The sequence below is a fragment of the Kwoniella mangroviensis genome (genome assembly GCF_000507465.2).
Source record: "Kwoniella mangroviensis CBS 8507 chromosome 1 map unlocalized Ctg01, whole genome shotgun sequence".
Lineage (NCBI taxonomy): Eukaryota > Fungi > Basidiomycota > Tremellomycetes > Tremellales > Cryptococcaceae > Kwoniella > Kwoniella mangrovensis.
The window spans coordinates 9,569,624-9,595,330 of NW_027062533.1; the positions used below are offsets into that span (position 1 = coordinate 9,569,624).

Sequence of the window (25,707 nt, forward strand, 5' to 3'; positions counted from 1 at the left end):
CCATCATCATATTTACTCAGCTGGCAAGCGAACCAGATCTCAAGCTGAGAATTGCTATAGAATAGTTCTCTCGATATATCGTACATATAGTGCTGTGGTTCATCCTAACGATCAACCATACATACCTATAGCTATACTACAGAGTTGGAACCAGGCTTAACCGCCGTTGTGGCACTGGTACTACCATTCTGCCTCGAGAACTGCTGTAAATCCCTCTTCTTCTGTCTTCGATTCTTACCTATGGTGAACCACCAAAGGAGGAAGAGAATGGCTATCACTCCAATAACTAGGACGATCATCATGACTGAACCATGGACAAGACACTAGACCATCAGCACTCCATTTTTACAACGGAAGTTCAAAGGCAAAACTTACTCGTAAACGAAGTAGAGCTCATTGAACCTATATAATTTTTACCTTGACTGGTCAAATCGCCTGTAACGCCACTAGTAGAAGTGGCAGAAGCTGAAATGGAAGTTTTAGTGGAGCTGGATGAGGAGTCATCGTCCTCTTGAGTTCGGATGGGCATGTTGAAAAGTATCGATTTGATAGTAGCGTAAGATATAGGAAGGTTGGTTGAGGTGACGTGTTAGATGTCAGATGCTCAGCTTGTTTTGTTAGGTTTTCTAGTGACTTTGGATGGTTATTGTTGTTAAATTCTAGTATGAAGGATGTTTACTTAATGATTTATCCTTTGATGTATAGACCTGTCCCTGCGTAACGCAAGAGACCAAAGACCAAAGCTGTTTTTATTTTTGACGGGTTTTCCGAATGAGGATGAGTAGATACGATGATATCAAGTATCGTTAACCTACTTATTTAATTCGTAGATTCATAAATCTTGTAGCTCTAAAGTAGGTGTATTGAGCGAGCTTTACTAAAGGAGGTATTTCACAGACTAAGGAGAGACCCAATGTTACTCGTCTCAGAGTCATCCTTTGACTTTGTTTCGATGTATCGTTAGAGAGGATGGTAAAACGCAGGCTGGTCAGTCGCGTATCAGGCATCAATTCAGGTTAAAGGAAGAAACAGCCTTGTTCCACGAGAAAGCTAAGATTGGTAAATAGCTTATGGAACATTTCTTCCATGAGCTCCAAAGGTAGTACAATTTGTAGCATACCCATGATGAATATAGTATGGACTATTTGAATGTTATGAAGATACAACAATCATTTTCAAGTAGACCAACGGAAATTGATACAGTACATCATCAAACTTTACATATTGGTCGTCCATCTACACAATATTTGCCATATCCTGCATTTCCAACTACGCACTCTCAACGTCTCTTATACAATATTTGTGATACCAAACTCTACTCTTCATGCAGAGGAATTTACCTGGTCTGTGAGTCTTCTCATCATCGTCCAAAGTCTCTTTACAATGCTTACATCTTGGGTTTATCCCGAATATACCTCTACCTGCATATTTGCGCTTGTGCACGTAGAAGATCAGGAGGGATATGATGGCGAGGATGAGAAAGGCTATGATGGCAACTTCATCATCCGAGTCAGCACCATCGTTCATGAAGGTATAGCCACACGGCAAGCTAGTGCCGGATCACCTACTGATTATATAGGTTTTCGACGAAGTTGAATCATCAGCTGGGGTATTTGAGGTGGTGGTATTTCTATTCGACATTGCTGTGGTTACCATCATGTATTTGAAACGATGACTTTACTTGTGTTGATGATATAGAATGATTCTTTTAGATTTAATGAATGAATACGGTTGGTCGCGACTACTATTGGTTTGTATATTAAGTTGGCTGAAGCAGAAATACGAAAATCCGCTTAGACCGCCGGTCTTTATATACTGTATGATGAGTAATGTGTTTGTAATTTTCGTTTCAGCTTCATCGAAACTCGGCACATTATGATATTTGACACACGCAGAAGAAAGGATCCGACGTTTGATACAGGTTTTTGCTCAATCTCGGCGATAGACCTATCACGGATGGGTACTGAAGCAGAACTGTGCCATGGATGAACATGTGGTACTAAATGATCATACTTACAAATCACTACTTTCCTCTCATGCAGAATTGACTCTTGTTCTTGCACCGTAGCAGTGCATTACTGAGTAAACATTCTACGATATGTATCCTCCAGCTAAAAAGCTCGAACTGGCATCTTTTCAATTCCTCATACAGAGTAGTCTACAACGTACATTACAGTGTGAATAGGATTGCTTCGTGACTGTGGCGACGAAGACAGCTTCACGAGCCACACTCCACTTATCCCCTCAAGCCTCACCCGATCCAACCTTCTTTCTCTTATTCGATTTCGCCTTGAAACACAAAAACTTTCTATCATCGCCCTTTCGACGTAAATAGAAAATGTACAATAATGGTAAAGCCAGTACAACCAACACCCCTACCGTTACTCCTACATAAACTATTCTTGCAACGAGGATTGATAAGCTCTTTTATCATACAGGTCTATATCGTCAATCAGAGCAGTTATTCACTTACTATAAATTTGATTGTCCGACTCATCTTGACTGTTGTTGGTAGAGTAGTTCTGAGACATACTGTAATTTGTTGGATACGATTCTACAGGGAGATTGGGACGAAGCGGAAGGGCTTGGCGTTTCTGAAGGAGGCAGCCGAAGAAGTACAGTAATGTATTCAAATACAACAAGATAGGAAGAATTTTCCTACGAAGAAGGGGAAAAGGTGATGTCGAGGATACAGTGAGTAAGGGATGGAGCTTTTACTTGTATTTTACCGGATTAACGCGTTACTTCACTGCTGTTTTTCCTTAGTATTATTTTGTAACTTATTCCGATCGACCCTGGCCATGTCAATGAGGTAGGTTTATATATCATCTTTCCTGGAATTTTCGACTGTCCACGGTACAAGATCCTTTGAGCTTGTGCAACGGGTTTAGACTTGGCAAAAGAAGCTTCAACAATGGATAGGTCAATCCGCACTTTACAAGACTTTGAGCTAGTACGATTTCTCAAACCCAGGTTGTAAAAGATTGACTCTCCCATATAGAGTAAGAATGGAGAGATGAGATGAACGGAGGGCAATGAGGACTTGAGACAGAGCCTGAAATATGTGACTTTTCGTCCACTATCCACCAATTCATTCGGCCCGTCTACCGAAGCTGAATCTGCAGTACGGAAGTTCAACGGCACCAACAATAAGGATACTTCGTGGTATGCATTTGAGTAGGAAGGATGACAAGACTTCTCAAAGTCTCATTCCATGTAACAGCTTGATCGAGGGTATACGTTGCCATACGGATGCGAATCGTTATATGATTCGTCACGATATTGCACGGGATACGTACTGTATCTTGACTGCCTGAAGGGGAATCCAGCCCCTTGTCCATAGCTGGGCCGACCTCTCAGTCTTTTAGTCATTCTGGATATCAAGTATCTCTAGCACATCCTTCTTGAACACCTCCCCCGCTTCCCCGTTCATCCCACTCGTATGTAACCCATCGGGATCCTACGGCACAAGATGAACGTCCAAATCAGTTGATTTGTTTTGTCAATATCGTGGTTGCCAGGGCGAAATGCAACTTACCAATCTCATCCTCACATCCACTCCATCTCTGTTCATTCCCCTTCCCAATTCTTCAATCTCATCCTTGAATAACTCCCTTCCTCCATAATGAACGTACACCTCTGTTCCCTCTTCTTTCAAATATTTCCACCCGCCAGCCATCATCTTCGCAGGACTGGCATATCCACTCTGTAAGAACTCCTGATAGTAATAACGTGCAGCGCTTTTTACGGCCTGGCCTAAGCGTATAGGCGACAATTGACAATACCCCGAATTATATTTGTAAGAAGGATATGATAAAGTGAAATCTGACCACGGGGAAGAAAGGATCAAGTATCCGATTTGGGGCAAACTTAAATCTCGAAGGTATTGAGTTAACATCAAAGCTAGATGCGCGCCTGCTGATTCGCCCAATAGAATTATATTACGAGGAGCGATATCGATTTTTCGAGTCAAGTAGATGTAGGCCGAGAGGACGTCTAAGAGAGGGGCGGGGAATGATGAAGAGGGAGAAAGGGCTTTCCGATAATTTACGCCTTCAGTCATTGGTCAGCTAAATCAATCACCTCATAGAGAAAGTATGATATTGTGATAGTGTTGGAATGTATTACTTACTGAGGCATTTTACACCAGTCGATTTGGATATTCCCATTGGGAATGGGGTCCACAACGGATGTCCTCTTATGTATCCTCTGAAAATCCGACGATCAACTTCATCTCATCGCTACCTTAAGAGACTGATAGATGCTAGTATTGAGTATGACTCACCCTCCATGTATATGCAGAATCACCTTGTCCTGTCCAACTCCACCCTTGCTTAATGGAAGTAACGGATCAATCCAAAACCCAGGTCTAATTTCTCCTTTTACCTGTTCTACTTCCGCTATTCCCTTGATGTAATCTTTCCCTACAGGATCCAACCTAATTTCTTTCAATTCGATCTCACCCTTTTTCTGAGCTTCGATGTACGGTTCACCAGGAGGTGTAATCTCCCAATCGTCCCAATCAGCCGGTAAGGGCGGTATCCACCAACCTGTCAAGGTGACCCTTAACTTATTTAATCGAGTTGAAATCCGCCGATCTAAGGTCCAGCTGGGAAATGGTCTAGGAGTTAGAAAATGTATTATGGTAAGGTATGGTACGTATATCGGTATTATGATGAGGTACACGAGGTATGCCAGGGATGTTATGAGGGTGTAAGTGAGATGGGATGGGGCGTTGGGTGGATTGAGATCGGGAGAAGGTCGGATGAAAATGGATGAATGAATAGTATTGGTCTTGGACATTCTGTCGTTACCACCGCAATTAGCAGAGAGAAGCTTGAGAACTCTGTATGACTAGCATATGCAGAATGTGATCACTCGGACTCGTACTTGTATCGACTCCAGGTGCAGATGGTCCTTTTTGTATCTTATCTTAGCTCCAGCTTACTATCCCCCGGCCCGGAACACGCCGGATGAAACATCTACAGCGACATGGCAAACAGAATGGTAAAATTGAATTCAACACAGGTATTCTTTTCATCAATATATTCATACTGTATGATACCACTGCGGCATTCACTAAATTCGTTAGAACTAATTCACTCAACTAGATAAATATGGCTACATGATAGATACTATTCTGCTCGCTCTTCTTCCTTCGGGTATATGAGCATGAGAGAAATCTTCCTTCGATCCGCCATTCCGTTTAATGCTTCAATTTATCTTTGATCTTACCAAACAATCCCCTCTTCTTCTCGCTACTCGTACTTCCTTTTCTCGAATGCCCATCACCGTTCGTCTTCCCGATACCATTGCCAGTCGCGGCTGCTGTAGTAGGTGTGGTCTTGGTACTTGGAGAAGATGGAGTAGTGGTAGATTTTGAAGTTGGCGTGGCAGGGCTAGCCCCATTCACACCTGCGATATCTTTAGCTTCCTCAACAGAAGTAGGATGAGGTACCGACGAGTCCTTTGAAGGAGTAGTAGCAGCAGTGGTGTGCTCTACCGGCTTCTCAGTCGAAGTCGCAACATTGACAGCCTTCTGAGTGGGTCCATTCGCAGGTGTTTCAGTATTTACTTTTTCCTTGGTCAAATCAGATTCTTGAGCAGGAGCGTCAACGATCGCTTCAGCCTTCTTCTTTTCTTCCTGCAACTTATCATCTCCACCAGCCACAGTAGGGTATGATCCGGGTTTTCTTTCCGTACCTTCCGATCCTCTGGTCGAGGGATGTCCAATGCCTTCATGTTCATTTCCAGGTGTCAAAGAAGTAGTATGGCTTGGTCCAGTACCAGGGGTAGTCGACTTCTGTCCTCCTCCAGCAGAAGTAGAAGTGGTATCCAATTCTTCATGTTCTGGAACAGTTATTCCATCACCAGCAAGAGGTGAGATCTTGCTTACTGAACCTTCATGTCCGTGTCTTATAGCTGTGACAGAAGCGGCAGAGCTTGTTCGTTCGTTGGCATGTCGAGTCTCAGGAACAGCCAAAGCTGATGAAACTCCATCAGATGATTCGATGGAGGCAGGAGCGGTGGTAGCTGTAGCAGGTGAGAGTGTAGAGGTAGCAGGAGTGGATCCACTCTCTACAGTAGAAGTAGGTTCAGGCGCTGTAGTGAGGCTGTTGGCGTTGGAAGATGAAGTACCGAGTGTAGCTGGAACGTCGGTCGCACCTTTATCACCACCGAGTCCGAGAGAGGTAGAAGGGAGAGCAGGAGCGAGGCCAGCATAACTCGAACCAGATGATGCACCTCGAGGAGTTGATTCGGTAGTAGTACCGGAGGGACCAGCACTGCCTGAAGCGGTTGGAAAGTCGTTCGAAGTCGTTCCGGAAGGTCCAGCAAGCCCTGAAGTACCGGATGGCCCCGCAGCGGAAGAAGCAGGTTTGAGCTCTTGATATGCATTGGTAGCTGAGATGTATAAGTGAATTAATCATGACAATCCGTTTCATAATCCCAACGAGAAATGGTGTGCTCACCTCGTTCATCTGGAAGAACAGCCACACCACTTTCTCCAATTTGACCAGGTAGAGCACCGATACCACCGGAAGTCTCACCAGGAAGGACTCCCTGGTTCTCTTGTGAAGGCAAGGTGAGTGGAGCTTCTGAAAAAGGCAAAAGGACATGAGCAGTCAGCATTATGACAGAAGATTCAGGTCACGTCCTCATTTGAGACGTTGAGAAAGTTACTGAAAATTGGGCTTGTACTTACTCTTCTCATCTGGCAGAACAGCTACACCTCGCTCATTACTCGAACCAGGTAAAGCACCTGCACCGGAAGTGTGCTCCCCGGGTCGCGCACCAGCAGGTTCTTCCGAAGGCAAGGAGTATCGAGGAACAACTGATCATAATATTTAGCTAGAGAACCTTGGTAGCTGGAAACCCTTTGAGCTGTGCTTACTAGCTACAGGTACTTGACGACCTGGACCGGCAGCTACGAAAGCTGGACTTGCAGCCGCAAAGTTATCTACGAAACCCGAGATCTTGGTTCGCAGCTCCGAGTCTCTGTTGAGTGAAGCTGATGCTCGTCCTATATAAGTCAATGACAAATGTCAGCTAAACCCATGATGCGATTCGATTCAAACAAGTAGAGTGTAGGTATTCCTTTTTACACGCCACAAGACAGCAATGACTGTCAGAGACCACACACTCACGTTGAGTGTTTTGTAAAGTTCCTTGAGCATCTTCTACCAATCTTGACGCTTTATCTTTAGCCTGATCGAACAAAGCAGTTACACTGGATCTTCTGCCTTGAGGTGTAGAGACGCCCAATTGGGCAGAAGAAGATTTAGGTGAAGTGGGAGAGGCAGAGAACGCATCTTTGATCGGAGTTGGAATTACGTTGAAAGCTGCTCTACCGACTGAATCGAGACCTTCTGCTATGTCGTGGTATAATGAGGTTGGCGCGTTGGGAGCGGTACCGGGGAGTGGAACAGTTTGTGTGGCTATATATACAATCCTACCGTCAGCTTACATGGTGACGATTAAGAGGGACATGACTCACATCCCCAACCACCAGGTAGTTCGTGTCCAGGAGTACTCAACCCTGAATCTTTTCTTTGGTTGAAAGGATGTGAAGGGATGGCATTACCAGCCAACTGTCTGGCGGCTTGTTCTCTTCCCGACAAATCACTCAATCTTCTTCCATCGGCAGTAAGAGCAGTAGAGTGTCCTGATAAATTGGAAGCAGGTGGTCCAGATGTTGAACCTCTTCTAGCCTGTTGATGATGAGGTGTAGGATCTAACAACTCTTTACCCTTTTCTTGAATCTGCTTTAATTCATCTTGACTGATCTCTTCAGGTTTAGCTGAAGTGGCTGAAGATACGTTGGCAGATAGAGCGGCTTGTTCTGCTGCCTTTCTCGCTTGGAGTTCCGCTTTGGTTATCCCTTCAGAATGTAATTGACCAGTTTGGGCGTTGATCGACGTACCGGGTTGAGGAACCAATGGTGAACTTCCTAAACCACCTCCACCAGAAGGCAAAGAGACTTGATCGTTCAATTCTGCCGAGGTGGAAGATGAAAGTTGAGCAGTGACGGCTGCAGCCTCTGCTGCTCTCTTCGCTTGAAGCTCTTCTAAAGTGATACCTTCCGAATGGAGTTTACCAGTTTGAGCGTCAGTGGAAGTTCCAGGTTTGGGTACTAATGGACTTGAACCCAGACCTGGTCCACCACTAGTACCAGCCTGCTGGGATTGGGGAGCATCACCGGCTTGGACGAATCCTGATGTCTGGGCTGTGGGGGCTGTAGCTGATCCAGGGAGGTCGGTGGTGGTGTTGGGTGCGGGTACGTAGTTGATTCCTGCTAGATTGGGTAGGAAGGACATGGTGAGAGCGTTACTACAGTGTATGAAATGGTGTGATAGTGTTTAGTATTCGATCAGGTATATGTATTGATAGAACATCACATTTGCATTCCCATCCATGCTTGCCATGACTCTATGAATGATCATCACTCATCGCACGGGACTGAGTGATTTGAATGGTACCACTTAAAATGAAGGAATGAATAGGTGGAGTGACGTCATCCGACCTGTTTTTAGCGCAAAACGTCACCATTTAGTGCCAATTTGTCTGCGATCCTCACGCACGTCCACGTCCACATCCCACATCCTCGTATCCTTTATTTCTTAGATTGGACGACGTCGATCGGCCGATCAATGAGAGCTGTATGCATACGATCATAGTCAGGTAAGTTGCGGAATGACCTGTATTAGTCAAACACCGTTTGATGTTAAACTCAGCACCCCTCCCTACACTTGTCATCTCGTCGTGGTTGTTGTCCGCGAGCTCGGAGTGGCAGGATGATCAATCGGAACTAGCAGCCCTCAGAACCAAAGTGCCTGCCTGATTTGACGAGAAAATGGATTATAGTATAGATCAAATCATCCAGTTACAAGATCCGCAGATCAGTGTCGGTCCTTGTTTTTCAGAAGCACTTTAGTTGTCCACAAGACCCATCAACAGTCATCATCATAGTTTGCTCACGTTGGATCCAATGACTGTGCTCTGGTCTCCATTGTATAGATCTGGTACCAAATAACAAGAACTCTTGTGGGTGCCCATCTCTTTGGGGATTCCAGGATTTTTTTGCCCCCGTGGTGGCGATTGATGGAGCAGGAATAGGTAATTAAGGCACCGTTCACCAGGATCCCATCTTTTTGTTGTGCGGTCGAAATTTACCCTGAAGGATGGCGAAGGAAGAGAAAGATGAGACTAACCTCTTCCATCCATTTATTGCCATCAACTAGTGTACATCTTGGCGGTACGGACGGAGTAGACGGGGCGATTAGGTATCGCTTCCGAAGCATGAACCGTAGCTTGCATTTTGGCCGTAACAACAGTACCTGATAAAGAGCAAGGTTCGATGTACGAGTCTATCTCAAATAACGTGAACCGAGTGAAGTGGTGTACAAGCCATAACTGAGGAATTGACTTTTCCGCTCTTTTGTTTATATATGCAACAATCGTACTATTTCACCACAACAAGCTATTGAACGGTCATCTATACATATCAACCAATCAATCAATCGTCCAGTCCATTTGTTGTGCGCGACGTACCCCGATCAGATCGTCAACCGATACAGATGCGACTCAGATCCATCTGCTCTGCATAATAGATCATACATCCATAAATACATACATAATCCCTCAACAGGCACACAACAAACCCGGTTGACCCTTTCTTTCCATTTCTTACTCTTACAGATATTTCAACATTTCTCAACCTTAACGCGTCATATTACCACTACTCTCTCCTGTATACCAACATCATCCATCCCATCTCACCATCGTCACTCTACCAGCTTACCCTCATCGCTACTCGTATCACTTACATCAACAAGGATCGCCAGAGCAATAGGCAGCCGATCAATATCAGAGATAAAAATACTGGTCACTCGACCAAACATTCCAATCTCGATCAATATTTCGTCGAGCACAAACAAAGATCAAATCAAACTACCGCACACATAGATAACCTGGTGACCATCAATTCAACTGAACCCGAAAGTCTACGATAACATAGTGTATCATAACAACGCCGCCAAGATGGATATCGACAAACCACCTTCCATCACCCCCACTTCCTCGTCCTCCTCATCATCTTCGTCTACGCCAAAAGAGAAAGAAAAACCTAAGAAGTTCAAATTAGATCCCATGTCTTTGTTACTCCCTCATGAAAGACAGGCTTACCTCGCTACCAATGCTGCTGCACCACCTCCGCCCCCACAACAACAACAGCAGATTAGACCGCAAGGGTATATGTCGATGAGTAGACCTCAACATGCTTCATCACCCGGGCAAGTGCAGCAGCAGCAACAGCAACAGCAACAGCAACAGCAACAGCAACAAGCTGGACCCAGTAGATTGGCGGGGAATGAGGTCGGTAAGAATGGTGAGTGCTTTATTCTGATTTGCGGAAGGTCACAGTAGCTCTGTGGTGTGAATTCGAATCTTGATGGAAGAGCTCGCGAAGCTCCCGGGAATTGTTTATGGTCTGATATATGAATGAGATGGATACCGAAAAGAGGGCTGTCGCTCATCATTCGCGACTGTACACGATTTATAGAATATGCTAACACCTGCGTATCTATCCTAGCCCAACCCCACCCTTCTACCCAGATCCCGTCTCAAGCACTCCCGATCTCTCCACCGGCCTCACTCATGTCCACACCCCCACCCGCACAATGGGACGCTTCATCTCTCTCCTCCACTCCCTTTTCTCTAGACGGCAGTTCCTCCCTGGCCTCGCACTACGCCCATCATACACCTTATTACCCCTTACGTGGTAGTAAAGTCCGTTTGGAAGATTGGGAGATAGTCGAGACTTTAGGTACAGGTACATTCGGAAGAGTACTACTGGTCCGTCAGAGGCCTTCTTATAGACCTACACCATATCACCCCATCTTCCCACATCTATTCCAATCCCTTGATCCACTATCCCCTAGTCCTTCATCGACCCAACAATCAGACAATCAATTACCTCATTTCGCCATGAAAGTGTTAAAGAAATCGGAAATTGTTAGATTGAAGCAAGTCGAACATATAAATTCCGAAAGATCAATATTGGAGAAAATCAGACATCCATTTATCGTCGAACTATACTCAACATATCAGGATCAACTCAACGTCTATATGCTGTTATCTTACATTCCAGGTGGAGAGCTGTTCTCCCATCTACGAAGAGCAGGAAGGTTCTCTGCGGACGTAACTAGATTTTATCTCGCATCAATCATACTGGCAATCGAATATCTACATTCGAAGAACATCATATATAGAGATCTCAAACCTGAAAATTTATTATTAGATAGATATGGGTATCTGAGGATAGCAGATTTCGGATTTGCTAAAATAATCGAAGATCGTACTTTCACATTATGTGGTACTCCAGAATACCTCGCACCGGAAATAGTCTTATCTCAAGGACATGGTAAAGCAGTCGATTGGTGGGCATTGGGTATATTGGCTTTCGAAATGTTAGCTGGATATCCACCTTTCTTCGATGATCATCCTTTAGGTATATACGAAAAGATCCTGAGGGGAGATATAGCTTTCCCATCTCATATTGATCCCTACGCGAAAGATTTGATCAGAGGTTTGTTGACTGCCGATAGGAGTAAGAGATTAGGAAACTTGAGGAATGGTGCGAGAGATGTAACGTCACATGCGTGGTTTGCTGGAGTCGATTGGAGAACTTTGGAAAGGAAGGAGATTGGGGCGCCGATCGTTCCCAGGGTGGCTAGTATGGGTGAGTACGAGCTTGCTTTTTCGGTATTCTATCCCTGTGTGATCACATTTCAATAAATTTCGGAAGAGAAGGAAAGAGACACACCATCAGCCCTTTCATTGAATGGGATGAAGATATAGTCTATATAAAGTACTCATGATGATATTTGGATAATAAAAGCTGACCTTGGGATGATCTACGCTTCATCAGGTGACTCGCAAAACTTCCAACGATATCCACCACCTCGTCCACACGAATTACCAGGTATATTTGGTCAACCGTACGATGTGTCCACAGACCAATACGGCGATTTATTCAGAGATTTCTCTTTCCCACATCAGGGCAACCCTACGAATGTCGGTGGTAGTGCAGGTAGTGAGAGTGCTTCGCCTGTCATAAGTGAAGGGAGGTAGACGGGTGGTGAAGATGAGAATAATTCTCGAGGAACGACGCTTCAGCAAGACGGCTGGATATGGATTGATGACAAAAGCCGCTGGATATAGTGAATGCTAGAAAAAAATCTATAATCGATTGAAAATTGTTAGATGTTCGAACAGGAAGAAAGAGCAAGAGGAACTACAATACTGAATGAAGTCCTGGAAGCGTTTCGTCCGGGTTTGGAAGAGGTGAGAAGAAGAAAAAGCTAAAGAATATAGATAGACACATATCCTACAGTTCAAAGCTCCCCTTCAATGACCTATAATGTTCCAATATATACTTTGCATCCAACGTTTATATCTCATATTTTATACCTTTTTGTATGTTCATAATAATTCAAATTAAAGTAGAAGAATATGAGAAGAACCGTAACACGTACAAGCTTGAGTATGGTATGAAACAAGAGAACAGCAAACAGAAGAGCTTTACCATGGATGAACACCCCTCTATGCGGTTCTCTGATGTGCCACTCCGAGTAGGAAGAACTGCAACTAATAAGCGTGATAAGGTGTGATGTGAGCATCCATGATAAGCGGGTGGACCGGTTAAGGTGGTATAATGGACCGGTTATAGTCCACTCAACCTTATGAGTACTCTCTGCGTACAGTCACATTCCCATCATACATACTCGTACTCACTCATTCATTCCTTTATCCCTCTTCCTCATCATCTCATCTATCAACTACATCGTATACGCTATCTAGCTGATAACCAAGTAGATCTCAATCTGCATTATCACCCAATCACGTACCCTCACTCTCGGTCAAGCGAGTTGAGTTGTACTGGCATAAAATATTCCGTTGCCACCCACTCAACCGTAACAATGTCGCAGGTGCGAATGGAAGACTCGACCAACAAGGTCGAACCACCTTCCGGTGCGTATATACATACAGCCCCTGTAGATATAGTCTTCCTCATCTAGATTTCCCATACTTCATCTCCTTGTATCGATGGTATGGATGGGACGTATCCCAACACTTGACTCCCTTCCTTCCTTTATCGCAATCATGGGTTACTCCTGCAGTGAAGCAAAGCTGATACACCGTGGTCCATCATAGACTGGTTCATCTCCCTGAACGACTTGCGTTCATCTCAGAGCACCTATTTCACCCTTACCCAACTGCTCACATCATCCGAGGGGAAGAAGGATTCGAAAGCGCTCGTCAGTGGTGGCGTTGTATTGGGAAGGAAGAGCAGTACAGCTGCACCAAAGGATGGCGTAAGTCGACTCATCTAGCAGCCTACCAGCTATCGACCCTTCTCATCTACCTCATGCTGAATCATCTACCATGACATAGCGATTCGACTCTCCCATTATCTCTCGAGCTCATGCTCAACTCACCCTCACGCCCAACGGACATGTATACGTCACCGACCTCGGTTCAATGCATGGTTCTTCTATCTCATCAGCAACGCGATTAACGGTCCCACTCACCACTCACTCTCCTGTCCAAGTGATCAATGGAGATACGATTCTGCTCGGTAAGACAGTAACTTCGAATGGAACGAACTATGATCCTCTTCGACTCACTGTCATTTTCAGACACCACGAATTTGGCAAAGGGTCCACCACCCATGGAGGCAGGAAATCTACTGGCAGGATCAAACCGGAACTTGCACAAAGTAGATTCGCAGGTGTGCACGACGAGTCGAAAATGAGGAAATTGATTGCGAATCTTAAACCAAATAAACCAAATCATGCCGAGATAAGGATAGCAAGCGCCGCTATTATCGCAGCTATGGCGCAAGATCGGGCTGACCTTTCAACTTACTTGCCATCCACATCTCATGAGTCTCCACTCATTCAATCTCCCAATGGTAACGATGACAATATCGATTTCAATGCGGACGATTCGGTCGAATTCACCTTCGAGATCAAAGGATCCCAATTACGATCTGGTCCAGGTCTATCTCAAGAATCAGCTATCGAGGTACAATCGTTGCGATCACAATCTCCCATCTCCGTAAGGTCCGATACCAACGACTCTGATCAAGAGAACACTGTACCTCAAGCGATCCATCGATTCAACACGTACAAGATCCCGCCATCCATCCTGTATATCAGCGAGGAAGAAGATCGTGATTCCCTTCCTAGAGGATCTTCCGATTTTGACCAACATGAGGCGGATGATGATTCGATGACAGATTACGAAGATCATGAAGATGTTGCCGAGAATCAAGGAGAAGAAGCGGACATCTTCCCTGAGAAGATTTCCACTTTACCAGGCGTGCCATTTGAAGACGATCACAACCAGTCAAGATATGACGACGATAGTGAGATCGACAATGAAAGTGAGAATGGTGAACCTGAGGTCTTGGGTGTGAGAGAAGATGATGTTCAACATCAAACACCATTGCATTCGACTCCTGCCAAGTCGCCTGCGTCAAGACCAGTAGATGATAATGAGTCTATCAGCCCAGACTATCGATCCAATTCGCCTATCAATGTACCCATCATCAAATCTCCTCTGGACAGAGATGATATCATCAAAGAATACGATGAGGACGATGTTTCTAGACACTCTCCACCGTCTTCACCCAATTATCGAGCTTGGTACTCCTACAGCTCTGATGAAGAGGGGGATATCCAAGATCCAGCCCTTCTTCTGATGGGCGGAACATTGGATATCATAAACACCCCCTTTGTTCAATCTCAAACAGCTAGTTTACCTTCACCTGTCAGTCACGCCTTGAGTCCTACCAATGCTACTCGTGTTGTGGTAATCGCTCCTAAGACTCAAGAGCAAATGCAAGGTGAGGATGAGGAGGATCGCTGCAGTAACTCCCATGAGGACCAAGAAGAAGAGCATGAGGAAGAGGACTTCAACGAAGATCAATCTATTGTCGAGGACGATGAAAATTACTCTGAAGAGGAAGAAGAGGACAAAGGAATACAAATGGAAGGTTATCCCGATGATGGATCGTCTGCGGCATATGATGAATCGAATTACGATGAAGACGAATCTGACAGAATGGACTATAGTGAAGATGGCAGAAGCTCAGTATTTGACTCTGATGGTGGTCAGTCGTATGATGAAGAGAATGAGTTCGACGATGAAGAAGAGGAGGAAGATGACGGGGAAGAGGAGGAAGAGGGGGATGATGATGATGATGAGGATGGAGGTAGTGAAGGGGAAGAAGAATCTGAGCGATCTGAGATCGAAGATGAAGATGGGGAAGAGGAAGAGGAAGAGGCAATGTCCCCCATAGTCAACATTGCTGGCTCGCCTCATCATCCTCAAGTTGAAGTCAGTGCCAATGTGGACACCAATAATCAACTTCCCCAGGTAGGAAAGATGGAGTCCCCTGAGATCGCACAAAAGAGTAATCAACCAGCTCAAGGAGCCGAGCAGTGAGTCAACGGCCTTAATTATAAATCGAGAGTCACGCGCTGATGTAGATGAATGACACAGTCACGAACTCGCCTTTGATGAGACTGATTTGAGTAAAGAGGTCAAGGAGGAAATGCTGTCTCAACGCAATCGACAATCCAGTGAAGCCCAAGACCATCTGGTGCCTACAAACGCTCGAGATATCGATGAGCGAATCGAGAGCAACATTGGTAAAGGTAAGTCGCAGCTTGATATCCTTCCCATAGTTTTACCAATGTCTAATCTTTGAGCGTAGATGTCGATATCGAAACGTCATCGGTGGACGTGGTTGCTGGTCACGAAGAAGGTGAGTTGCCCTCTTTACTCTTTTCGTGTACCATATGAAGTAACTGATGAGTCTGTCTTGTACAGGAGCAGCTCCCGCCGTGTCAGATGGTCAATTATCAATTGAAAGACCTCGAACACCTTCTTTCTCTTTCAGCGACGCATCTTCTGAAGGCCCCATCACTCCCGAGTCTACGAAGAAACGACCTCTACCAGAAGATTTCACTATTGTCGATCACGACCATATCTCAGAACGTGGCACAACGACATCGACAGACCTGCTTGTTCCAACGCAAGCCAGGGACGATACCAGGCCGATCAAGAAGATCAGACGGATTGGTTCTGCTATTGGATACATGGCACTTGGAGCCGCTTTGGGAGGTGCCGGTACCGTCTATGGACTCATGCAGTTCGCTCCCTAGACGACGCAGAAAGATCAACTTTCTTTTTCGCTTTTCGCTCATCTTCTTATATACTTTTACCGCTACCAGAAATCTTTTCCGTATTCAACCAATTCGTTTTAACTAACTCATCTACTTCATGTTGATATCACCCTCACACATCGAATCATCCTTCGTATATACCTCAGTTGTCATTGTTCCTTCGTTGTATACATTTTGTTCTATTATTTCATGTCACTTGATTTTGTATGGACCGACTCGATAAGAAGATTGAAGAAAGAGATCTCGACTTATTTGGGTAATCTGTGTCATGTCTCTATGTATATGTTTATATATATGATTGGATTTGATCGCAATAGACATTGCAACGAAGCAGATACATTCGTACAATCATTCAAACAAATGCCTCTAGAGCCTAGATTCCTATCTTCCGTTTAAAGATCAAATACCAAATCCAACTCATCATACAACTACAACACAATACAGTATATTATAAATTCCCTAAAAGCTTCTCTACATCTTCTTTGCTATTCTCATCACCTATGACCTGCTTTATCTCACTCTCAACATCTATCAACTTATCTCCACCACCACCTTCACCACTCTGTATCGTACTGCTGCTGGTAGTGTTAAGGATAACTTTACCTAACGCCCAATTGAGATATGCTGATCTACCCAATTCCCAAGCTTTGGTATGTTGGTTCGGCGTAATCTTCATACCGGTACCGATCGTGGATGAAGATGGCTCGAGTGGTTTGAGTGATTCCTGTAGGGATAATAGGGTAGGTAGAAATTGTTGTGCGGGTGTATCAAGTGAGTTCACTGTATCACATATTATCAGTAAAATAAAGTACGACGTGATATGTGAATTCATCCAGAGTATTTGGTCTGGAGATTAGTCGATATTCTGAGACTCACATCCAGCAGAATCAATAACTTGTTTTATAAATCCTACTTCTGCTTTGCGTTGTTTGGCTATGTTTATTCGTCTATCTAATTTCTCTTCTGCCAAATCGAGCTTGTGAGCTAATAGTCGGGCCTAGAACATCGAGAGTCAAAGTCAGTGATCATATGAATGACGATTTATGAAATTCACAAGCGATATGATTATACGCCTTACCTGTTCGACTTTCAATCTCATCTCATCCAAATTTTCGTCAAGGGTATCTTGACCTTTAGGTAAGTTCGCTACGTATTCGCCTCGTTGGAAATCCAAACCTTTTTGCCATGGCTATAAAAGTACGCATGTGCACATTGAGCGAAAAAATTAACAATCGGACGAATCCAACTCGTCGGTTTATTCAATCTATCTATTCGTATGAGGAGAATTTTGTAGACTCACCAGAACAACCTCCAACTCCGGTGAAAACTCAAAAGCATTCCTTAACACCCATGCAGTAAACTTGTCGAAGGCTTTATCTACATGTGATTCCAGGAGAGTCTCAAGTGCTACCAAGCCCTGTAAGACATACATCAAGGTATCAGTACTATTCTCTTTACTTGTCATATCAGGGTCAAGATTCTTTTGGGGATGCAGAGAGAAAGGATCATAAGAGGGGTCCTAACCTACGGTGATCAACTCAGTCTCATATTTCGGATTATGATTCGACTTTTCCCTCGCCCAAGACTCAATCGCACTGATGGTCACATACACTTGCTGACGAGCTACTTCAGATATATCGTCGCATAATTTTCGAGGTTGAAAGCCCACAAGCTATACAGGACAACAAAAGCATAAATGATTGACACGAAGAACAATCCTGATATTCTATGTTAGAAATTCTACATCACATACCTCATGGATTAACCTAGATCTTTCTTCTTCATTCAACCCCTTTCTCTCTGTGACTGCCTTGTACACGTAGTCAGCTGTGATACTCTCCGTTACGTCAGCGGAAGGTATGGCGTCGAGGGTGTGTTTGCTCGAGGAAGCTATGGGGTGCGCGGCGGGTTTACGGGGTGTCTTGTTGGTGGTGGTCCGAGTAGGTGGCATCTTTTGATGGTTTCGACTTCTGTGAGTGTTTCCAAGAATGAGATCGAGAGTCAAAGTTGTCTTCAATTCAGTACGTCAAGATTGGGAATACTGATTTGTCATTGTTGTTTTTGATGTTCTTAGTGGTGTTTGTTTATCTTCAGACGTGACTGACATTCTCATTCCATTGGAAAATGATCCCGCTGATCCCAAAACACGTGACAACCACATGCGAGTGATTCCCGGTAATCGCGGTCCGTGCGTCTCCGGTGAATGCAACTGACTCTTGTTGGATCTCGAGATGAAAAGATGGTATAAAGCTTCGACATTGAACTGTCAAAAATACATAGCTTGACCTCGTACGCCCAGCGCCCAGACCTCACAGCATGTCATACCTCTCGCCATACCACCCAGATCAACCTGAACCATCGATCCCTCCATTCGACCTCTCGACCATCCCAGATGAAGACATCGACCATCCTTCGGGGAATGATGAGCTCTTGCCCAAGGTAAAACATTCCACACCAGTCACAGACCGACCATATGCAGGGTGCTGATGACGCCAGTGCCCCGACATAGGCTTTGAAATCGCCCAACGACAGAAGAGTGATCTTCCCTCCTTTGGTCCTGGGCTGTTCTACCTTCGGATATGGGATTTACGCGGATGACGATAATGTAAAGTCGAGTTTACCTTTGAGGATAGTGAGGTTGGCTATGAGATGTGGGATCAATGCTTTCGATACGTGTAAGCCAGGTCTCTTCCTGAATATATTCCATCTACTATCTTTGCAGTAGGAGGTATGATGATCCTTAGGCGAATCAAGCTGATTCTTCCTACTTGTTCAATGGACATAGCACCATGGTATCACCCATCCGAAATTGTCCTGGGACAGATATTCAAATCACTCGATTACCCCAGAGGATCTTACCATCTAATCACAAAAGTCGGTAAATACGGACCTAATTCGAGAGATCACCATTTCGATCCTGAGACAATAACAAAATCTGTGAAAAGGAGTTTGAAGAGGATGAATACTGATTATCTTGATGTCGTATGTAAGTGTCACCGTCACCATCTCCATACTGATTACCCTACTCATATCGTCTGTGTAACCTGTAAACCCATCCTGACATGTGTATATATATTATAGACTTACACGATATCGAATATATCCTTCCTCCACCTTCATACTCTGGTAACCCTCTTGATTCCCTCTCAGAGATCATCAATTCCCCCTCAACTCCAAGCAAGGAAGAACAAATTCTCCTCACCGCTATTGAGACTCTTCGATCCCTCCAAGCAGAAGGGAAGATACTTCAAGTCGGAATAGCAGGTTACCCTTTACCCATCCTCCTACGAATCGCTCTATTGGTCTACCAAACTAGCGGAAAGGGTTTAGACGTCTTACAAACGTATTCTCATCAGACTATTCAAAACTCTTCCCTATCCTCAGGGTACTTACAAGCATTCACCGAACAGGCCAAACTATCTCAAGTCGTCTCTGCCGCACCATTATCAATGGGACTGTTAACTTCTTCTGGTGGACCTACTTGGCATCCTGCGAGATCCTATACCAAATTATACGAAACGACTAGGAAAGTATCGGAAACATGCCAAAAGAATAACACGTCTATTATAGATGTATCATTGCGATTTGGTTATAGACCATTAAAACAGACCGATGGGAAAAAAGTACCAATCGTAGTTGGATGTACGGAGTTGGACCAATTACATTCAACTTTGAGGAAATGGAAGGAAGTGAATCCTTCTTTCGTCTTTGAAGAGAGGGAGAAACAGCAAGAAGAGTATGAAAAGCAAGATAGGGAGAAAGTTGAATTCGAAAGAGAGTTGGAGAAGATGTTCGAAGATGAGGGCGTTAAGAATTGGAGTTGGGCTTGTCCAAGTGATCAGCAAAGGGAGGGTTAGGTTTGAGCAGGTAGGAGATGGCTGATGTGTGTGATCGACAAGGGCAAAGCTCTAAGATCGACTGGATGAATTGCAATGTTTCCTATCTGAAAGATCTTCATAAATACATTTTGGGTTCTACTGTGCATATGGACCATATGATAAAGATATGCATGTCAATGACTGTGTTCATGTTGGTTTACTTTGAGAATGTATATTGTATATGCAAGATGAATTGAGAGATTTCTTAACCTTTTGAAAGAGGCAAATTATGTCTCTGAAATCTAATCCTCAGTCTACCCCCGGTCCCGTGAAATGCAATTCTAAAAAAACCGTTTTATAGATACTAATGAAGAAAATCAGAACAGAGAACAAATCAGCTTGGTCACAAGCAAGATCACTCATCAGTGACACGGAAAACTTACCAGACTAGCAGCAAAGACAACTGAAAAGAGGCAAATTGAAGAAATTAGCATTGGCTCATTGATACTATACCTTTAATCTTCCTCAGCAGTGGTGACACTCACTATCCCTCTTGATCAACGCTTGAGCAGCTTCCATCTTCTGGAACAGTTCCGCATCACCAATCACTCTCGCTGCGTCTCTGACCTCTCTACACGTCTCGTCTAGACGCGTGATGACTCGCACGATGGTTCCTTCAGGTATATCGGTGAGTTCGGTGATCTGGTTGAATGGCTGCGGAAATTGGAGATTAGCTGAATTATTAACAGCTTTAAGTACCAGCGACGCATGAACGAAGGATATTGAAGCCGAGTGAATCCAAAAATCATGGTCGAAGGTTGGAAACCAAAATATATGACCACTTACCATTCCTTTTGCCCACTCATAAACTACCTCAACCAACCCCACCTTATACTTCTCATCAAACTGACCATACTGCACACTACATTTATCCTGTTCTCTCTCAATTTGATCCGCAATCTTGTAGATCACTTCTAACCCCTGTTGGATCTTCGGTGGGATGACAGGTTGAGAGTCTGATTTCTCAACGAAAACAAAGATAGAGAGTAACGCAACGACTTCCTCAGGTTCATATTCGCTCAGGATATTCTCCAATATCAATTCTGTCAAAATCAATTCAGGTGCAGAGTTGATCTCACATGCTACTCTACCTTTCAGGAGTACCGTAGAATTCTCATCGATGAATTGCAATTTCTTGAGAACTTCCACTCTGGAGTTGTAATCTGGTAGTAATTCTAAATTCTGGTCGGATAGGGATAACTTGAGGGCAACTAAACCAGACTCGACTACTTTGCGCTCATGCAGGATCGAGTACTATACAGGAAGCATGTCAAGATCCTCCATCTTCGATCCAGTCATATTCCTTAGTAAGAATCACTCACGTGTTCTTGGAAATCACCACATAGTTGACATCCCAATTTGTTCAACCTATCATGTAAGATTGCTCTTTGTCTGATCGCATCGACAAATTCGACAGCTCTGATTCTCGACCAATCGACCTCTGGTAACTCAGGCAGAGACGATAGTTCTTCGTGTAAGATTGTCAAGTCGTGCAATGCTTTATCTCGCGAGTCTTTACTGCTCTTATCGACGATACCAGAATGGTCAACCTATAGAATCATATAATGTTTAGCCAAAATAATTCAGCGGTTTTAGTCTAAGATGATGAGTCTGCGAGCATCTTCACTTACTTTGAGAATCCGGTTAACAACGAAAGATAAACTGGTAGTATCGTAAACACCGATCTCCCATTGAGGATTAGGAAAAGAACCCTTAGGTAAGACAGGTGGCCATCGAGGAGGCACTTCAGATTCTTTCACATCTACAACATACGTTTCGAAGGTTAGCTACTAGCTACAACGAGTGGAAGTCTCAGTGCAAAAGAACTACTCACCCTCTTTCTTTGACCTCTGTCCGGGAGTAACAAGCACTAACATCCTCCAAGCTTTCGCATCAGACTTGACTCCATCAGTTATAAGACTAGTGGCACTTCGAAGTAAGATCGCTAGATTTCCAGGGAGATGCTACATCACGATGATCAGCTACGTTCAATCTCCAATGACGAATCCAGCTTACTCCATTACGCAAAATCACCACTCTTCCAGGAACGAATATCTTGGTTGCGTTCTGAGCGTATGAAGCTTGCTTGAATATAGATTGATTGAGCCTAACCGCTTCCGAGGAAAGCTCGTAAAAAGCATCAATATCGGTTTTACAGATATCGCACTCGACATTGGGTAATCTGGATAATTGCTTCTCCGCCTATATATACCGCAGAAGATTAGAAGTCATCCGGACGACGTTAGGTTCAGAGAGGACGCATAAAAACAACTCACATGGGCAATCTGTCTTTGCTGTTCCGGAGCCAACTTCTGCGTGGCATTCTCCGAGAAACTCCTTTTGATCATCTCCTCCACCTTGAGTGCTTCCACTCTCAACAAATTCAGTATCATGTTATACGTTAATCTGAATTGTGATGATAATCTATTCGGAGTACCCAACATCATCTCGTTCAATTCTGCGACTGAGGGTAGTTCCTCTCCACTTAGTAGGATGACCGTTCCGGTAGTATCCAACCCTCTTCGTCCGGCTCTTCCCGCCATTTGAGTATATTCACCTGGTAAGAGGTTTCGGAAGGATGTTCCGTCATGTTTTCGGATACCAGAGAAGACTACACATTTAGCTGGCATGTTGACTCCCTATTTGGTTATTCCAAATATCATCAAACTGGTGATCGGACTTGGCAATGTGAAATCGTAGATCACTCACCATAGCGAATGTTTCGGTTGCGAATAACACTTTGACGAGCCCCCGTGAGAACAGTAACTCAACCACCTCTGCAGATCAAAGTAAGCTAAGTCTTTCAACGGCGATGCGCTTGACGGCTTACCTTTCACCAGAGGTAACAATCCACCATGATGTACACCTATACCTCTACTAAGCAAATCCCTCATTCTCAAGATTTGAGGCAAAGTCTTATCGGACCCTATTCATCGGAACGAACATCAGCTAAGGTGATCTCATGCAGCAAATCCATTCACTGACCCTTCAACCTAGTCAAAGCCCTTTCCCAAGTCAAATGAACTTCGCTCCTCTCTTTCGCACTATTCAGATCCATCGCACCAAGCGTCTGAGCATACTCCTCGCATCTTTTCTTACTGAATACGAAGTTGACAACGGGCAATAATGAATTCTTCTTGAGGTAGTTGATAAGATGTGTCCAGACATTTTGGTCCAATTGATGACTTGCTCTTCCACCAAATCCACCTCTTCCACCTACTCTTCCTCCTCGAGAAGCAACAGCAGGTGCAGGCGCACCGTTTCCACCTGCTCGATTTGTATGCATACGTCCCGCCCCGATCTTGGTGAAAGGTGCATTTTTGCCCGTAGGTAAATCTTTGGCTCTGGTCGGTGCTCCTCCTCTACCACCCGTTCTTTGAATAGGTGGTAATCCATTGGCTTCTCGTTCCTTATCTTGTTTCCTCCTTGAAGCCTCTTGAGCACTTTTATATCCCTCACCGAGGAAATGCGATTTAGAGTCTACGATCTTATGTATGTCTTTACCGGCCCAGAGGAAATGTTCCAATGGAACAGGTCGCATAGGTGTCGAGATGACATATATGTCTTTCTTCTTGGTTCGCCTATAGATCGTCGAATCAGCACAATGTGTACATATAACATGATTAGAAAAGCATTGCTGACCCAACCCAATCCGCGAACTCTTTAGTATTTGGTACCGTAGCCGATAGCAATATTATATTGACATGTTCAGGTAACATGATGATCACTTCTTCCCATACGACTCCTCGCTATCCAAGCACAGTTAGTTCCACTCATGGGTCCTTTGTGTAAATGCTCACCTCAGCATCGTTCACGTAATGCACTTCATCAAAAATGACAAACTCCACATCTCTGATCAGATCCGCCCCTTTGTAAAGCATACTTCGTAGAATTTCGGTGGTCATCTAAACTCGATGATGTAGTATGTATTAGCATCCAGTTCACAATAAACACATTGTTCGCGGGAAAGTCACTCACAATCAAGCAACTACCCTCCGCGTTGATCTGCACATCTCCAGTCAAGATACCGACAGTCGAAGGGTCGAAGGTGGTCTTGAAATCTCGGAATTTCTGATTCGATAAAGCTTTGATAGGGGATGTATAGATAGCTCTAAATCATCGGATTAGCAGCAAATTTGCTTGTCAAGACGATAAACACATACTTTGTCATGTGCTTTGCTGCTAATGCGATGGCATACTCCGCTACGACGGTTTTACCTGCTGATGTATGGGCAGCAACAAACACACTATCTCCCATTTCCAATCTGTATACTGCTTCTTTCTGGAAATTATCAAGCTCGAAGGGGTACTAAAAATGGGCAATTTCATATCTGATCAGCTGACGCACATGTACATCGGATGAATAGCTCACCTCCCTCGCCATTTCTGGGACAAGCTCGTTGAACTGCAAGTATTATTCATTAGCGTCATACTCCAAGATTGTTCAGCAGAAGGCGAAATGAGACTCACATTGACAAGCCGCTGGTTGACATCTACCACATGTGCCCATTCCTTATGTACAGCAGCCTTGAATTGTCTTCTCGGTGGTGGAGGAGCGGGAAGTCGCTAGTGGAAGACGAGATCAGCATACTCGAGCGTACCAGTATGCAACATAAGACATACGCCTATGGGCAATAGATCATCCACATTCTTACTACTTGGTCCTGCGTGACCGTTTGTACTGATTTCCTCCACTTGTTCATCTGCATCGTCATCTCCTAATCTAGAGATTGTTAACTGAGGTTCGAACTCCCCCTCTTTCCTCCTTCGCTTAGCTTTTGGCGCTATAGACTGTTGGCCTAGCATTTCCGCCAAGAATTCATCGGCTGCGACGAACCATCACATCAGGATTAGGTGGAAGCTCATGCAGATCATCGTAATGTTGAAGCTGGTGACTTACCCCCCTCAAGCTTGATTCCCCTCCTCATCCCCGGAGCTCTGGTCTTCCACCCTTCGTCTTCTTCCTCTGCCTCCTGTTCATTCTCTTCTTCTTCAGGCTTGGCAGCGGCCTCTAATCCTCCAGGTAAGAAGGGTGCATAGCTTCCCTTTCCTCTAACGAAATTCTGTAGAGATCCTGGTGCTCGGGTTGTCGAAGAGGATAATGTAGGATGAGCAGGTGGTTTGGGTGCTAGACCTTCTCGCCAATGGGTGAAAGTACCGTCTATACCCTTGTACGAAGGTGAGACAGTATGTGTTTGGTAAAGTGGTCTCAGCGTCAGAGGTGGGATCGGCAGTTCTACTGGAGGTTGACTAGAACGATCGTCAACATCAGTCCGACGACTGGATCCCTGATCGACGGACGGAAGTTTCACTTACACCTGCCATCTCCAAAGCTCATCACCTTGTAAATTATCCACAGGAGCTAGCACCTCCTTCTCCAGCAGTTCCAATGCTCTTTCCCTGCTCAGTGGTCCATCGATCCCTAGAGCTGACGCGAGTTCTTCACTTGAGAGTGCATCGCTCGACGAAGGGTGTCCAGCTGTGTGCAACAACTCGAGGAACGCAGCGTCGGCGAGTGACTCGTCTTCTTCTACAGGCATGACGATCTTGGATCTCTTCTATCGGCTGCAAGATGG

General features: G+C 44.5%; 10 protein-coding genes across 10 annotated transcripts; 3 read left to right on the plus strand and 7 right to left on the minus strand.

Moving 5' to 3' along the window:
* Positions 1–131: 131 nt before the first annotated feature.
* Positions 132–529, minus strand: I203_103619 (uncharacterized protein; the record flags this gene model as incomplete). Its single annotated transcript, XM_019147582.1, has 2 exons — positions 132–304; positions 376–529. 2 exons carry the CDS (start codon positions 527–529, stop codon positions 132–134), a joined length of 327 nt encoding a protein of 108 aa, XP_019003247.1.
* Positions 530–1,269: 740 nt separating this feature from the next.
* I203_103620 (uncharacterized protein) lies at positions 1,270–1,641 on the minus strand (the record flags this gene model as incomplete). Its single annotated transcript, XM_065517358.1, has 2 exons — positions 1,270–1,496; positions 1,569–1,641. 2 exons carry the CDS (start codon positions 1,639–1,641, stop codon positions 1,270–1,272), a joined length of 300 nt encoding a protein of 99 aa, XP_065374176.1.
* A 603-nt stretch (positions 1,642–2,244) lies between these two features.
* Positions 2,245–2,531, minus strand: I203_103621 (uncharacterized protein; the record flags this gene model as incomplete). The annotated part of the gene is made up of 2 exons (XM_019147581.1): positions 2,245–2,396; positions 2,474–2,531. 2 exons carry the CDS (start codon positions 2,529–2,531, stop codon positions 2,245–2,247), a joined length of 210 nt encoding a protein of 69 aa, XP_019003246.1.
* Positions 2,532–3,364: 833 nt separating this feature from the next.
* Positions 3,365–4,803, minus strand: I203_103622 (uncharacterized protein; the record flags this gene model as incomplete). The annotated part of the gene is made up of 4 exons (XM_019147580.1): positions 3,365–3,460; positions 3,539–4,053; positions 4,133–4,209; positions 4,286–4,803. 4 exons carry the CDS (start codon positions 4,801–4,803, stop codon positions 3,365–3,367), a joined length of 1,206 nt encoding a protein of 401 aa, XP_019003245.1.
* A 403-nt stretch (positions 4,804–5,206) lies between these two features.
* Positions 5,207–8,315, minus strand: I203_103623 (uncharacterized protein; the record flags this gene model as incomplete). The annotated part of the gene is made up of 6 exons (XM_019147579.1): positions 5,207–6,402; positions 6,471–6,596; positions 6,704–6,832; positions 6,893–7,021; positions 7,146–7,436; positions 7,496–8,315. 6 exons carry the CDS (start codon positions 8,313–8,315, stop codon positions 5,207–5,209), a joined length of 2,691 nt encoding a protein of 896 aa, XP_019003244.1.
* A 1,723-nt stretch (positions 8,316–10,038) lies between these two features.
* On the plus strand, positions 10,039–12,129 carry I203_103624 (uncharacterized protein; the record flags this gene model as incomplete). Its single annotated transcript, XM_019147578.1, has 3 exons — positions 10,039–10,384; positions 10,589–11,737; positions 11,927–12,129. 3 exons carry the CDS (start codon positions 10,039–10,041, stop codon positions 12,127–12,129), a joined length of 1,698 nt encoding a protein of 565 aa, XP_019003243.1.
* Positions 12,130–12,977: 848 nt separating this feature from the next.
* On the plus strand, positions 12,978–16,232 carry I203_103625 (uncharacterized protein; the record flags this gene model as incomplete). Its single annotated transcript, XM_019147577.1, has 6 exons — positions 12,978–13,029; positions 13,213–13,373; positions 13,453–15,506; positions 15,568–15,722; positions 15,782–15,832; positions 15,898–16,232. The coding sequence occupies 6 exons, from the start codon at positions 12,978–12,980 to the stop codon at positions 16,230–16,232; spliced, it is 2,808 nt and encodes a 935-aa protein (XP_019003242.1).
* A 469-nt stretch (positions 16,233–16,701) lies between these two features.
* Positions 16,702–18,204, minus strand: I203_103626 (uncharacterized protein; the record flags this gene model as incomplete). Its single annotated transcript, XM_019147576.1, has 6 exons — positions 16,702–17,033; positions 17,130–17,250; positions 17,332–17,442; positions 17,554–17,670; positions 17,782–17,925; positions 18,007–18,204. 6 exons carry the CDS (start codon positions 18,202–18,204, stop codon positions 16,702–16,704), a joined length of 1,023 nt encoding a protein of 340 aa, XP_019003241.1.
* Positions 18,205–18,569: 365 nt separating this feature from the next.
* I203_103627 (uncharacterized protein) lies at positions 18,570–20,110 on the plus strand (the record flags this gene model as incomplete). Its single annotated transcript, XM_019147575.1, has 4 exons — positions 18,570–18,692; positions 18,763–18,928; positions 19,039–19,239; positions 19,335–20,110. The coding sequence occupies 4 exons, from the start codon at positions 18,570–18,572 to the stop codon at positions 20,108–20,110; spliced, it is 1,266 nt and encodes a 421-aa protein (XP_019003240.1).
* Positions 20,111–20,493: 383 nt separating this feature from the next.
* I203_103628 (uncharacterized protein) lies at positions 20,494–25,671 on the minus strand (the record flags this gene model as incomplete). Its single annotated transcript, XM_019147574.1, has 20 exons — positions 20,494–20,534; positions 20,617–20,785; positions 20,918–21,385; positions 21,454–21,681; positions 21,763–21,893; positions 21,966–22,095; positions 22,148–22,333; positions 22,408–22,770; positions 22,841–22,908; positions 22,962–23,057; positions 23,117–23,712; positions 23,774–23,880; positions 23,932–24,036; positions 24,110–24,242; positions 24,295–24,440; positions 24,504–24,536; positions 24,602–24,697; positions 24,755–24,957; positions 25,032–25,381; positions 25,448–25,671. The coding sequence occupies 20 exons, from the start codon at positions 25,669–25,671 to the stop codon at positions 20,494–20,496; spliced, it is 3,873 nt and encodes a 1,290-aa protein (XP_019003239.1).
* Between the last annotated feature and the right edge of the window lie 36 nt (positions 25,672–25,707).